Here is a 13,788-nt window from a genome sequence, read left to right as displayed (position 1 = left end):
AAATATCACATGTAGCTTTACAACCATCTATCACATAAGCAGCTATCTTTTTATACCTATACCTCACTGAATATCAGAAAAAGAAAGCATTCTTGAACGCCTCCTTGCCAAGGGTCAACAGAACCAGTTGCCAGGCTAAAACTTCAGAGTACGGATTTTGCTTAACTCACTACCTGAGGGAAAGGGAAGCTGGCTAGTATTTTTGGAAGACTAATTTATGGGAACGCTTTCAGGTGGCCTTTTGCAGGATTATATATGGTGTCAGGAGCTGGCCCCCTTGTGCTAGGAGTCCTGGACATAATTCTTCAGAAATGCAGGGTTCTGGAGACTTCTGGGTCACTAGAGGAGGTTCCGTGTGAAGGTCCTGGCCTCTGAGCTACCCCTGATGCCGCTTTCTGACCATCACCTGAGGGGGTAGAGTTGGAGCGCCCTCTAGGGGAGAGCTGGCTGTTGCCCCCTGTACCCCACCCCCACCCCCCCTGCCTGCTGGGCACCCCACCCCTTCTGCAGTGCTGGTGCTTACCAGTGTCTGTTTTCTTCCAACACTCCATGACATATGGCTGTGGTCTTATTAGCTGTTGTGTCAAAGGCAGTGCAGGACAGACTATTCTGCGTGTGCTGTCACACATTTGGTGGAATTGCCAGATAAATTACAGAAAAGGCGAAGGGCCGCAGAGAGGAACGGGGTTCCAGAGCCCTCCAAGCCCAGCCACAGAGCATGGCCCAGTACGGCGGCCAGCATCTAAGGAGAAGCAGACAGGATGTCTCTGGGAGCACGACTCTCCTGATTGACAGTGGTTCTTAAAAAATCACTTCATCCTGTATTTTTTGAAGGAGGTGGCTAGGTAGGGTAATTTGTGGTTAAGATCTTAGACTTAGGAGCCTTTTTTTCCTTGTAGCTTTACAAGTCTGTCTTCTTTTCTCAACTCCTACTGCCACCGCCCCCTGGTCTGTACCTGTTGCCACCACTGACTGCACCCCCCCCCCCCATGGGTCTCTCTTTCACCGCATCTGCCCCTGGGATCTTTCTAGGCAAATCAGATCAGCCAGCCTCACAATCCTCCAAAGGCTCCCCCAGGCTTTAGGATAATAGCCCCAGGATATTTGGTTGCACACCCCCTCCAGGGATCTCTCACCTACAGCCCTTGCTCCGTAAATCCCGGGCACCCAGCTACACCCTGTACTTGGGGGAAAACAATCTTCCCAGGCGGGGGCAGATGCCCACCCTAGCAACTCGTTTTTTTTTTTTTTTTAATGGTTAAGATGGTAAATTTAATGTTTCGTGTACTTTATAACTTATGTTATTTATTAGTTCATTAATGCTTCTCTAAATACATTACCTCCTGAATAACATTTTACAGTTCCTCAAGTTACAATTTAAATTCCAGGCACTTTAATTTCTTTTTTTTTTTTTTATTGGAGTTCAACTTCCCAACACATAGCATAACACCCAGTGCTCATCCCGTCAAGTGCCCCCCTCAGTGCCCGTCACCCAGTCACCCCCACCCCTGCCCTCCTCCCCTTCCACCACCCCTTGCTCGTTTCCCAGAGTTAGGAGTCTCTCCTGTTCTGTCTCCCTCTCTGGTATTTCCCACTCATTTTCTCTCCTTTCAACCCTAGCAGCTCGTAATTCCTGCCCGTCCCTTTGCCTCCTGGCAAGGCCAAGCGTGGAGCACGGCTGGGCCTTACTCCTCTGCGTATTCCCCAACACCCGAAGCCTGCACTCGAGGATACCCGAACAGTGCTTCGCAGCGTGCACGGCGTTTCTCACATCTGCCCAGTTAATCCTCCCAACGCTCGGGTGGCCCGCAGTATGTTTAAATTACGCAGGCAACGGGACCGAGGCTTGGAAGGGTCGGGGGCCCGCGCTGGGCCCTCGGGGGCCGCTCCGGGACTCGCACGCGGGGCTCCGCGAGGGGACGGCACGCAGGGCTGGGCGCGCCTCGGGCTCGGGGTGCAGCCGACCCCGCCCCGGCCGGGCTGCAGCCCCCGCCTCACCGCCCCGGCCGCGTCCTCATCCTTCGAGAAGAGAAGACGGCGACTCCAAGTGGGGCGCGTCACGAGGGCTACAGGACACAATGCTCCCCGCCGCAGCCACCGACGCGAGTCCCCTCGCGGACCCCGAGCCCGGCGAGCTGCCGCCCCCGTTTCCGCAGCGGCGCCTCCTTCCCCGAGCTCCGGAGGCCGCGGGGCTGCCCGTCCTGACGTGGCCGCCGCCTCGGGCACCAGCCGACCCCTCACGGAGCGCGGGGCCTGCGGACACGGCGGCGGGAAGGCGGCGGCCCGCGGGGGGCGGTGGCACCTCCCGCGCGCACCCGGGGGGCCGCTCCCGTCTCGCCCGCCCGCTGCACCCCGGCGGCGGCCTCCCCTCCGCGGCCCTGCGCGCCGGCCCCGGAGCCTCGGAGGCCGCGAGGGCGCCCGCGCCAAGGCCCGGGAGCGCAGGCCCCGCCCCACCGCGGCGCCGGCGGCGGGAGGCGGGAGGCGGGAGGCGGGAGGCGGGAGGCGGGAGGCGGGGCGCGGGGCTCGGGAGGCGGGGGCGGGAGCGGGAGCGGGCGCGGGAGGCGGGGAGCGCGCGTGCAGTTCCTCTCCGCGCGGGCGGGGAGCTGGGCGGCCGTGGGCGGGGAGCGCGCCGCCGGCGGCCGGTGCCGGTGTCTGGGGATGCGAGCGGCGGGGAGCCGCGCCGCTGACCGGGTGAAGGCGAGCGGCGGTGACCTCAGCGAGGGGAGAGCCCGGCGGCGGCGGCGGCGGCGGCCAGCCCCGCGGGGATCCGGGGCGCCGGGGGTGCGCGGGGCACGGCGGCGGCGCGGGAGCGCGGGGCGCAGACCGGGCGGGGCCGGGGGCCGGTGATGAGCGGGCGCGCGGGGAGGCTGCACGCCGCCGCCAACGCCGCCGACGCCGCCGCCCCGAGCATCTGCCCGCACAGCTGCCGCCCGCGGCCCGGGACCCGGCCATGGAGACGCTGAACGGCCTCGCGGGCGGGGGCGCCCCGGACGCGAAGCCGCTGCCGCCCGGGCAGCACCACCGCCACCACCACCTCCACCCGCTGGCCGAGCGTCGGCGGCTGCACCGCGCGCCCTCGCCCGCCAGACCCTTCCTCAAGGACCTGCACGGCCGCACCCCCGCGCCCGGCCCGGCCCCGGCCGCCCCCTCCTCGGGTCGAGCCCCGGCGCCCGCCGCCCCGCGCGCGCCCAGCCTCGCGGGCAAAGCACCGCCCTCGCCGGGCACCCCGGCCGCGCCCGGCCGCCTCTCTCGGCGCAGCGGCGGCGCCCCGGGCGCGAAGGACAAGCCGCCGCCGGGCGCCGGGGCCAGGGCAGCGGGCGGCGCCAAGGCCGCCCCGGGCCTCAGGAGGGCGGCGCGCACGGCGCCCGCGGAGCCGCTGCCCCGGGCGGGGAGGCCGCCGCCGCCGCCGCCGCCGCCGCCGCCCCCCGGGACCGAGCCGCCGCCCGCCGCCGCCAAGGGCCGCAGAGCCCGACGCGGCCCCGGCGCGCCCCCCGCCCGGGCCCCCGGGCCCCCGGGCCCCGCCGCCGCGATCCCCGCCGTGATCCTCGCCGTGACCTCCTCGGCCGGCCCCCCGGCTCCCGGGTCGCGCATCAGCCACACCGACAGCAGCTCCGACCTCTCCGACTGCCCCTCCGAGCCCCTGTCCGACGAGCAGCGCCTGCCCCCCGCCGCCAGTAGCGACGCCGAGTCCGGCACCGGCTCCAGCGACCGGGAACCGCCGCGGGGAGCCCCCACGACGAACCCCGCGGCGCCGCCCGAGCCCCCCGCGCTCCTCGCCGCGCCCCCCGCCCCCGGCGCCTGCCTCGGGGGTCGCAGCAGCCCGGCCGCGGGCCCCGCGGGGGCCCCGGGATCGGCTGTGGCCGAGGATGCCGGGGGGCGCGCGCCGCTCGAGCCAACGGGCCCCGGGACCCCCAAGGATCCCGGCCCGGGCGAGCAGACGCGGCTGGTGCCGGCGGCGGTGGAGGAGGAGCTGCTGCGGGAGATGGAGGAGCTGCGCTCCGAGAACGACTATCTCAAGGTGAGCGGCAGCGGCCCCGCCGCGGGTGTCCGGAGGCGACCCCCGAGGCCTGGGCGCCGGCGGGGACCCGCGAGCCCGGCCTGCCCGGCCCCGGCGCGACGCGCACGCTCTCCCCCGTCTGCCCTTCACTCTCCCGCCCCCGCGCACATGGGCTTCGGGAACTTAGAGCTAAAACTTCTGGAAGGAGCAGCGAGACCTGTGGGTCTGGCCAGGTTCTCCCCCCACTTGGCTTCTCTTGTTTCTGGAGTCTTGCTGCTGCCTGCTGACGCCTTTGCCCCTGTAGACGTGCTGGGGGAGAGGGTCACAGCTGACACCCCCACCCCCTCGACTCTGGGGTCGGGCCGCCCCTAGCCGAGGAGCTCTGGTCCGGGCCTAGTGCAGGTGTGTGCAGTTCGCAGCCTGCTCTGGCGAGGCGGCGGATGTGCCAGATGCTTTTCCTGCGGTTAAAGAAGCGAGGCCCCCTCTGCTTCTCTAGCTGGGGCGGGGGAGGGGGAGCTCCCTGTTTTTGGCGATAAAACTTAAGTTCAGGGCTCCCATGAGTGTGTCCCGGGTTGAGGGGCAAGGGGTTGGCTGGTTGTCCAGCCAGTCGCCAGTCCTTTGTGGGCGACCATAAAAGCCCGTTTTTCGTGTCAGAAGAGGCCACTTGATTGCCCCTGCACGCCAGCACTTTCGAGGGAATTGCAACCTCTGCTGCTTTGTCTTTTTCATGAGGTCTTGCTATTAAGGGCCTCTTGGTCTTGTTAGCTTTGGGGCACTCAATCCTACTTCCATTTACTCCTCCCAGGAGGAGGGCAGCTTGGGCCTGCCTGCAGAACAGAGGACTTAGTGTTGGGGTCTCGACAATTTGAAGTGACTCGAGACAAAATAAGGGGGATTGGTTTGGGGGCAATTACTTTATTATAGTCTTCAAGTTAGTAAATAACTGCAGCGGTACAAATCTTTTCATGCTTCTGTTAAGACTCTAATATGGATCTCCTCCTAAACCAGTGGATGGCGCTCCTCTATCTGGGTTATCTGATTCGTACTTTTTCTAAGCAAATGTTGGACCTACCCAAATGAGGCCCAGTTTTTGGCCAGCGGGACCAAGGGCATGGGCTTTTAAGGTGGTTAAGTGTGCCGTTCAAGCTGACATTAGAATAGGCTCACTGCTGAGTTTTCTAAACCGAAATCTTGAATCAGGAGCTGTTCTCCCCAACTGACAGCCCAGTAGCTGTTTTGCCTGCAAAGAGGTAGCAGTGAGGCAGAGGAGAGGTGAGAACATAGTAGGAGTTTGGAGTAAGATGTTTCAAGTATTACATTTGCCTGTGTCACCCACTCTTGTGTAATAGACACCAGAGTGATTTTCAGAGGTGCTGAAGAGAAAGGGCAGTGAAGTAGTATGTGACTCCATCTTGAAGCCAGCACTTTTGTAATAAATTTTCAACAAATGTAAACTCCCTAAGGGCAAGAAAGATCCTCTTGTTGGGTTATATAACTGCAGCTCTTAGCATGATCCCTGACCCACAGTGTTTCTGATTAAATGATGTTTATCCAAATCGTGACCTGCTAAGCAACAGGAAATTGAGGGTTCTGTAAGAGAAAAGCTGTTTCTCGTTGCATCTTTGATCCTAAGGTAGGCAGCTCGACGGTCATTTCAGAGTTCATTCCCGGGTGACTGTTTATTTGCTTTATCCTTCACCTTGGTAGATTCTCAGGGAATGAGCTGGGTGTCTGATCCTGGAGTCTGGGCTGGTATATTTGATATTTCAGTGAGTCTTCACAGCAACATAGGGTGTAGTTGTCATATTTATCAGAACCCCAATTTCGCAGACAAGGATGCTGGAAACCCAGAACATTTAACTGACTAACCCAAGGCCATATAGCTAGTAGGAGGTGCAGCTTCTCTTTTTCCTGCTCCAGAACCTTTGCCTTTTTCCCTGCACCAGGCTGCATCCCTGTTCCCAGCAAGGCTGATTTTCTCACTGTAGCTGGCTTGCTTTAGTGTTGTTATGAGCTTGAAATGTTCCCACTGTTGAGCTCTCCTAGGGGACCTCTTTTCATTTTAGGTGAAAGGGCCATAATGAACACCTCTCTACTAGCCTGTGTACAGATGGGCATATAAATCCCACTGACAAGGTTTAATTTGTGGGAAACATTCAGTTGCTGGTTCCTGGAGAGAAAGTGTCACGGCCCACCATTCACTCTGCCTGAGTGTATCTCCCGGCCTTCCCTCCTGACAGCAGGAGAGAGAAGTAGCTAGAGGAGCTCTGAAGGGAGCTTCTGAAGGAAATCAGAAGTCCACACGCAAATATAGATGTGAGTTAACGTGTTTGGTTATTCAGGAGCTTAAGTTCCAGGAGTTCAATTTGGGCAAAAAAACACAATAGTCCTGGTAGACTAAAGGTCAGTGAGTGTGCCCACTTGTGCAGAATGGGCCTGTGATCACAAGTGGCCTCAAGGGGCAGGGGTGGGAGGTATGCGTTGGCACGGGGTGTTTAGAGCACCTTAGAGATCGGAGCTTCTCTTTCTGTTGCCCTTGTTGCTCGCTGGTACTTTTTTCTCATGGTAGACAAAAGTGCGTCCTTGACCTACTGCTGTCTTAGGGAACGTCGCACAGAACTCTCTGATTAGGCGAAGCATCCCTCTATTCAGATGCTACCTAACAAGAGGAGGCGCGGCCCAGAAATTTTACTCTGGTATATTCTGGAGGATTGTGACCATGTTAGGTATCCCATTCTTTCCCAAGTCAGTTCTGTCACCATTAACTGTACAAAACTGTCATACTTCCCGAGTTAGGATGACCAAAGAGTGATCAAGCAGATACAGAAGGTCTGCAAAACCATAGGGGGATGTCTTATGTGATCAGGAAATTCAAGTGGAGTTCTCTTGGTTTTTAGCCAGCCTGCTGTATTTTTTAAAATAGATGTCAAGAGAGAAGTACGTACGTTGGGCTGTGCTGTGTGGAGCTGTATGGGGCATCCTGGACTCTGCTTCCTCTTCCTCTTCTACCTTCATCAAAGGCCACCAAGGAGGCTAGATGAAAAATGCGCCATTATTCACCCCCCAGGTGGCTGGCTTTTTGCACAAAAGCACAGTCAGAAAAGCAGTCTTGTCCCTTTACCCCCGATGAACTTACATATGTTTGGAAGTCTTCAGAGATAAGGTGAGCAGTTGAGTTCAGTTGTCCGGAGGCCTTTGCTTCTATTTCACAGGGAACCCAGGCATGTTTCTCACTGACGAGAACATCCACAAAATGTTGCTGGTGTATTCGCTGCCTTCTGTCTGCCTGCCACCACCGTGTTTTGCTCGAGTGCTCTGAGACAATCAGAACTGTCTTAGTGCTCATCATGAACATATTAATTATGTTCTCCTTCCATGGGCTTTTTGGGAGGATTTAATCACTTTGAGTTTATTGGCCTATTTTGAAAATGCTCTTCGAGTTACTGGTGATGTGTCCAAATAGTGTTCTCCAAAGCACCAATGTCCTACAGGATGGGCACGGGTTGATGTGGCGAAAGGCTGCTTTTTTTTTTTTCTCCCTGCTTTCTCAGTGATTTCATAAGAATTATTTTTGTTTATTTTTTTAAAAAAGATTTTATTTATTTATTAGAGACAGAGACAGAGAGAGAGACAGAGAGAGAGAGAGGCAGAGACACAGGCAGAGGGAGAAGCAGACTCCATGCAGGGAGCCCGACGTGGGACTCAATCCTGGGTCTCCAGGATCACGCCCTGGGCTGAAGGCGGCGCTAAACCGCTAAGCCACCGGGGCTGCCCAAGAATTATTTTTGTTTAAAACAATAAAGTCACTGCTAGGTACTAGGACAGACGACATCCGATCATTAGAGAGGAGTGATTTCCCAAGGGAGGTTATTGGCAGGGTCATTTGAGGTTTTATAGGTTGCAGTGCATCACCACTGATCCAACCTTACCATCCTGTCTCTCACTGAGTAGGCTTTTGAGTTTCAAGCTCTGAAATGGTTCTGTTAAATTTGGCTCTTTGGATTCCAGGTGCTCGGCATGGCCTGGAGTGGACACTCTGAGCCAGAGTAAACAGTTCTGAACAGCTCAAGTGTTGAGCTCCTCCTCCCCCTTTCTTTTAGAAGGGTTAAAGTGGACAGTGGTCCTATTCTTTCCTGACATTCCACTTTCCACACCCATTCTTTATTCAGCCTGCGAAAGAGCGGCTCTAATCATCTTAGGTGGCAAGATAATGTAGACCAGGGCAAACAGAGCCCATCAGCTGCTGGGTGAACTGTCACTTGGTAAACAATGGTAGCGGTCCCCATGCCTTCTTAGCTACAGCTGGGACTGTGCAGAGAACATTTTCATTGTCCAGAGGGAAATGAGGTGGATTATTTGTATATTATGACAGACGATCGTTTCTGTCTGCAACTCCCAGAAGATGGAATTATTGCAGGCATAGTCAGATGACTGCTCCCCTGTCCAAATTGGGGTCTATTTAAAGAAGGGTTATTAAGATATTAATGTGGAACTAGTTATTGATCTCAAATTGCTTAAAGGAGATTGATTTGAATAAAACTATCAGTACGATCAAGAGTTTGCATCCCTTAAATTAAGATACTGTGGACTTAGTTTTTATTTTTTTGTGTGTGGGTAAAACTGTTTTCATTGAAATGCTCTATTTTAATCTTGGTTTACTGTAGTGCACACATGGTACCTCATTATTTCTGTAATTTGGTGTATATAATAAGGCTCGATCTGATATCTGCAGGCAAAGGGGAGTAGTTGGGGAGCTTCACACTACCTCAAGATTTCATTTTATATATGAAATTTGAAAAATAGATTTAATTAAAACTAAATTAGCTTTTCAATGAGGTAATGATCGAACAGTGAAGTACACAGCAAACCTGATGTTAATTCTTTATAAAACTGTTGATTAAGGGCAAGTTTTTTCTTAGTTTCTGTGTATAAAAAAAAAAAGCCCCAGCAATTTTCTACTTTTACTTACTACATCTAAATTATATTTGCTAGAAACATATGTTCTGCTTGATTTGCTTTTCTTAAACATTTAAATGCCAGACATTTTTAAGGTTCTTTAATACAACGTGTTCTAAATTAGAGTGTGCTGTCAGAAAATTAAAGTAATGGTAGCTTGAAAATCACTATCCTTCGTGACCCTAATCCGAATAATCACAGTTTTTGCTTTTCAAATGTCTGCTGCCAGTTTACGTGGTTTATAATTTGCTTTTCTTGTAACTTCTTTTCACTGAACCTGAAAACTGCTTTTTTTTTTCAAGGCTCTACGAAAAGAGTTGGAACACTGGCCTTGGTCTCATCTCTGTACCAGATTAGTGTCTGAAAAGGCATTTAAATGTTTAGAATTGAGATTATGGGCCCTCAGGAAATGTTATCGAGATCTAAAAGTGTTAACTTGCTTCATTATTGTCACACCTATGGTGGGCTTTTAAAATCATGATTTAAGGCTTACTATTGTTTCATTTTTCCTGGTTGTTGCAAATAATTTATAGTATTCACTGAAAAGAGCATGTGGTTTTGCAGTCTAGCTTCTGTTTATTAGCTATGAGGCTTTGGACATGTTAACCAGCGTGGATTTGCTCTCCTTGTCCATGAAATGGATAATATGTTCCTGGCAGGGTGAGAATAGGGTGAGTAATGAAGGTAAAGTGTTGAATGAAAAAGATGTCTTCTGTTCTACAGATTTAGATAAAATATCAGTTATAAAAGCCATGATTCCAATACATGTAATTATGGTCTCTCCCAACTTTTCCTTTCAGTGCAACTAATGTTGGTGATTATTTAGGCCAAAAATGTTAGCTGTTTACATCTGGCCTACTGAATGATTTAGGGGGTGCAGGTTCACCTAGCCCTTATATACTCTTTTTTCTTAGCCTGCAGTGATTGTTTACACATATATTGAACACATCCAGCATTTGATATTCAGGTCGATGAGGGTCCTCCTGGTACAAAATCTGAAAGCTAGAGAACAGCTTTATACCTGAAAGTTGCATCTTATGTTTTCTTATGGCTGTTTTGCACTTTAAAAACTTTGTTTGAGTAACAGGTAATTCCAGGCATTAATGGCTTTGGCTTTTATAGATATGCTTTCTAGAAGGAAAAGCAATCACAGACAATTCCTTCCATGAACAGAATGGCCACAGTTACTGTATATTTATATGTATACATATACACATCATGATCATTGCTTGTATTGAACTATTTATCAGTTATGCAATAAAACAATTACCTTTTAACTGTACTCTGACACAAGCATAGAGAATAGGCTCTCTCTGAAAGTCAGCCCATCACATACAATGGGTAGAACCCAAGGGAAACTTGACCTTAATTTTGAAGATTCAGGACTAATTACCTAATCTTCACCAGAAGATTGACATCCACAAGGCCTGTGTTAAAGCTTGCAGTCTGTAGTTAGTTGGTCTCCTCCAGCATGGGTTGGGTCAGGAGCGTGGCTCCACACAGCAGCGTGGCTCCAGACAGCAGCATCACGACCTCAGTGTAGGGATCAGCCTGCCAATTTACTCTTTGCTGGACATTGGCAAAGACTTTCCTGAAAGAGCTGTGTCTTCCCGTTCCCTGAGGAGCCCAGCCTGTCCATCCTGTTTACGTATGTTCACCTGACTGGCTTCCAGGCTTGGTCCATGAATTCCCAGGCCCAGGGAGCTGTCCTCCTAGGGACATGATATGTAGGAAGAGATCTCTGTGAAGGAAAACAGAAACGAAACAAAAGTTGCTTATACTTCACGACACTTTTCAATGTTAAAATTTCCTTTTTTTTTAATACACACTAGAACATCTTAGATTTTTAATGAGGTTATGATTGCTGCTATAGAATTTTGTAAGAGCACCGAGAAGCTGAGAAAAACCATCTTAGTAATTTTATTGATTTACCGCTTTCTTCTTTAACATCCATTCCTCTCGGCAGTCTGTTCAGACAGGCTCCATTTGGAATCATGGTCAGTGAGTAGGCCATTGTCTTGGTTAGGGTAATGTGGACAGGTTGGGGAGAAGCCTACAGGCTGGGGTTTGGGGGAATGAGATGCAACACACCTGGGCTCTTTCCAACAGACCATTGCATATGGTTGAGGTTGGCTAGGTAACGGTCTTGACCCCGTTTGTGCCAAGTTGTGTTTTTCCATTCCCAATTTATTTGGTATACTTAAACTTTTCCAGGATAAACTGTTCCTCAGGAGATTCCCTTCTGGTCAGTTTCTTATCTACCTGAGGCTTTGATGTTGGGAAGCTCTCATTCTTTATTCTAAGTAAATCCCTGCTTTTAGGAACAAATGCAGGATTAATGAGAGTGGAGAGAATAGTAACAAACAACAGCAGGACACTAGCTGACAACTGAGGGTGTCCACATCATGGAGAGTTTTCTTCTTGACCCTCAAAGTTAATTCAACAAAACAAATAGGAATTACTGAGTGTATCCGAGTCTGGAGGCATTTAAATCTTCAATTATCAGACTAATAAAAAAATTCCTAGAATGCTTTTCTTAATCTCCCACCTTCCAAATTATTCCTCGTTAAAATCTTCTGTAATACTTCAATGGAATTTCTGTCTTGCACATTGCAGCTACATCTGTGGGTTTGGGAAGAATTTTTTGTAATTAGGTTATAAGACTGGAACAAAACAAAGGTGCATTTGCGTTCAATTTTGGCCATCTTTACGAGTTGGTCTTTGTAGGTCCTACCTGATGTTCATGTGTTGAGGGCCTGCTGTTTAGCTCACCCCACTTGGGGTGCTGGGAACGGGGAGGAGCAGCCACTCAAGGGGTCTGCCCTCACAGAGCTTACATTTCAGCATGGGCACCCAGACAGGAATAGGAAGAGGCATAAGCAACTAGTAGCTGGGGATGCAAGGCAGGAAGAACACAGAGCAAGGCAAGAAGGATTAGAGACGGGGTGTGGCGGGGTGGGGGTGGGTTGGGGGATGGGTGGTCAGGAAGGTACTGTGTGTGTACCTTCCAGATGATGTGACAATGAGCTCTGTAATAACTGGGGAGGAACATTTTAAGGAGAGGGTAGAACAGGTGGGAGGGCCCTAACAGTCCAGACCCTGCAAGACCAGCAGTGTGGCAGGGAAGGAAGGGGCAGCTCAGAGACCCTGGGGAATGCTTTGAAGAATTTTCTCAGTGTGATGGGAAGGTTTGAAGGGTAAGGTTTGAGTAACATAGTCAGGAATAACTCTGGGTGGGGAATTGGCTAAAGGGAAGCAGGGAGCCCCACATGACTCGCCTGTGTGTGAACTGCTCCCTTGGGAGGGTTGAAGGCAGGCGCTAGCTGGGGTCTGCAGCCACTGGGGAGCAAGTGCCCTGCAGGTATGCTGCTGTTGGGTGACAGCGCTGGAGTGGCTGTGGAATGGGAGCAAAGGAGCAGGGCAAGGAACAAGTCCTGGGTTTCTTCTGCACCCACAGTGTCTTCATACTGGGCCAGAGCAAAGCGGAGATGGGAAATAAAGGCCAAGTGAGTGGAAAAAAACCAAACCCAGTGTATATTTGACATAAAGAAAAAGTTATATCTTTGGAATTGTGAGTCACATAGTCAGTGATGAGACTTGCGTGGTGGAGCAGAGTTTTAGGGACATTTGTAGGTATGTTATAATTCCAGGGCAGTTCAGTTGTGATCCCACTAAAATTTATAGCCTTTGAAGGTGAGGCTCTGTCCAGCTCCTCTAAGTACCTAGATTGTGGCCTAGAGATAAGGTTCAGGTCATGTTGGTTTGAATCTAAAGGTTTAGTTGTCTGCAGAGTTGATTTCATTTATGATTCAGATTATGTAAGAAAATATTGGGAATGGAATAAATGCTGGCAGTCTGCAATGAATAATCCATCCTGATTTTTAGTTTCTGAATCCATGAGATTTGAACAGACATCTGATGATACTATCTCATGTGACCATTTCCAGAGGTCCCTGTGTCCTGTCTCACAGGTGTGGCCATAAGCCAATGGGTAAGTGCACAGGTAGTTAATGTTTAGTATTGCAGAGGAGGGGTGGATAGGAGATGCCATCCTTTTCCTGGTGGACATGGCTTATAAACCTGCTCTGTCTGGCTTGTCTAGGATGAATTGGATGAACTCCGTGCTGAAATGGAAGAGATGAGAGACAGTTACTTAGAGGAAGATGTTTACCAGCTGCAGGAGCTTCGGCGAGAGCTGGACCGTGCTCATAAAAACTGCCGAATCCTGCAGTACCGCCTCAGGAAAGCTGAGCAGAAGAGCCTGAAAGTGGCTGAGACTGGTCAGGTGGATGGTGAGCTCATCCGGAGTCTAGAGCAGGATTTAAAGGTGGGTGAGTGGGGCTGATGGGGCCTTCATTCCCAGAAGGGGCTTCTGGGTGGAGGGAAGAGAGGGCAGGATTGCAGGTCTGAGACTGGCAGCCCTTCGGACCCACTTAAACACAGTTCTTTCATTCTGGTAGCAGTTCTCTCTCTCTCTCTCAACAGATTTCAGCATGCACAGTCTTCATTCACCTTATGGTTTATAGGATAGATATAGTCATATGGCTTTGACAGCCCAAGATTTAAACCTGTCATTTGAACTGGAATCTTAAAACCTAAGGAAAAGAAATCATAGTAAAGGACCTACAATTAAAAAAAAAAAGAATTGATATTTGCCACTTCATCTGACAGTTATATAGAATGGTATAGAAGCACTTTCTAAAGATCTGGAATATTTAAAAAATCTATTATCAGTTCAATGATAGTCAAAGACCACCTTTATGGTTGAGTATAATCACTTAATCTTTTCCTTGTTACTTAAGTTTCTAGAATGCAGAAAATCTGAAATGACCATA

At 51.5% G+C, this 13,788-nt stretch overlaps 1 protein-coding gene across 10 annotated transcripts in view; it reads left to right on the top strand.

Annotated features, from left to right (window-relative positions):
• The first annotated feature begins 2,890 nt into the window (after positions 1-2,890).
• Positions 2,891-13,788, top strand: part of MTCL1 (microtubule crosslinking factor 1) — a 128,566-nt gene continuing 117,668 nt past the window's right edge. For 4 of the 10 annotated variants that reach the window (XM_072828750.1, XM_072828752.1, XM_072828751.1 and 1 more), the window contains exons 1-2: positions 3,853-4,018; positions 13,056-13,280. In XM_072828750.1, the coding sequence (XP_072684851.1) occupies positions 3,983-4,018; positions 13,056-13,280 (261 nt within the window). In that variant the 5' untranslated portion in view covers positions 3,853-3,982. Of the gene's footprint in view, positions 4,019-13,055; positions 13,281-13,788 lie in introns of all 10 variants that reach the window. The other 6 variants (XR_012032288.1, XR_012032287.1, XM_072828747.1 and 3 more) reach the window with 5 other exon arrangements.

This window comes from Canis lupus, chromosome 6 (assembly GCF_048164855.1).
Source record: "Canis lupus baileyi chromosome 6, mCanLup2.hap1, whole genome shotgun sequence".
Lineage (NCBI taxonomy): Eukaryota > Metazoa > Chordata > Mammalia > Carnivora > Canidae > Canis > Canis lupus.
The sequence above is the reverse complement of the archived record's forward strand: the minus strand, read 5'-3'. Positions and strand labels throughout refer to the sequence as shown.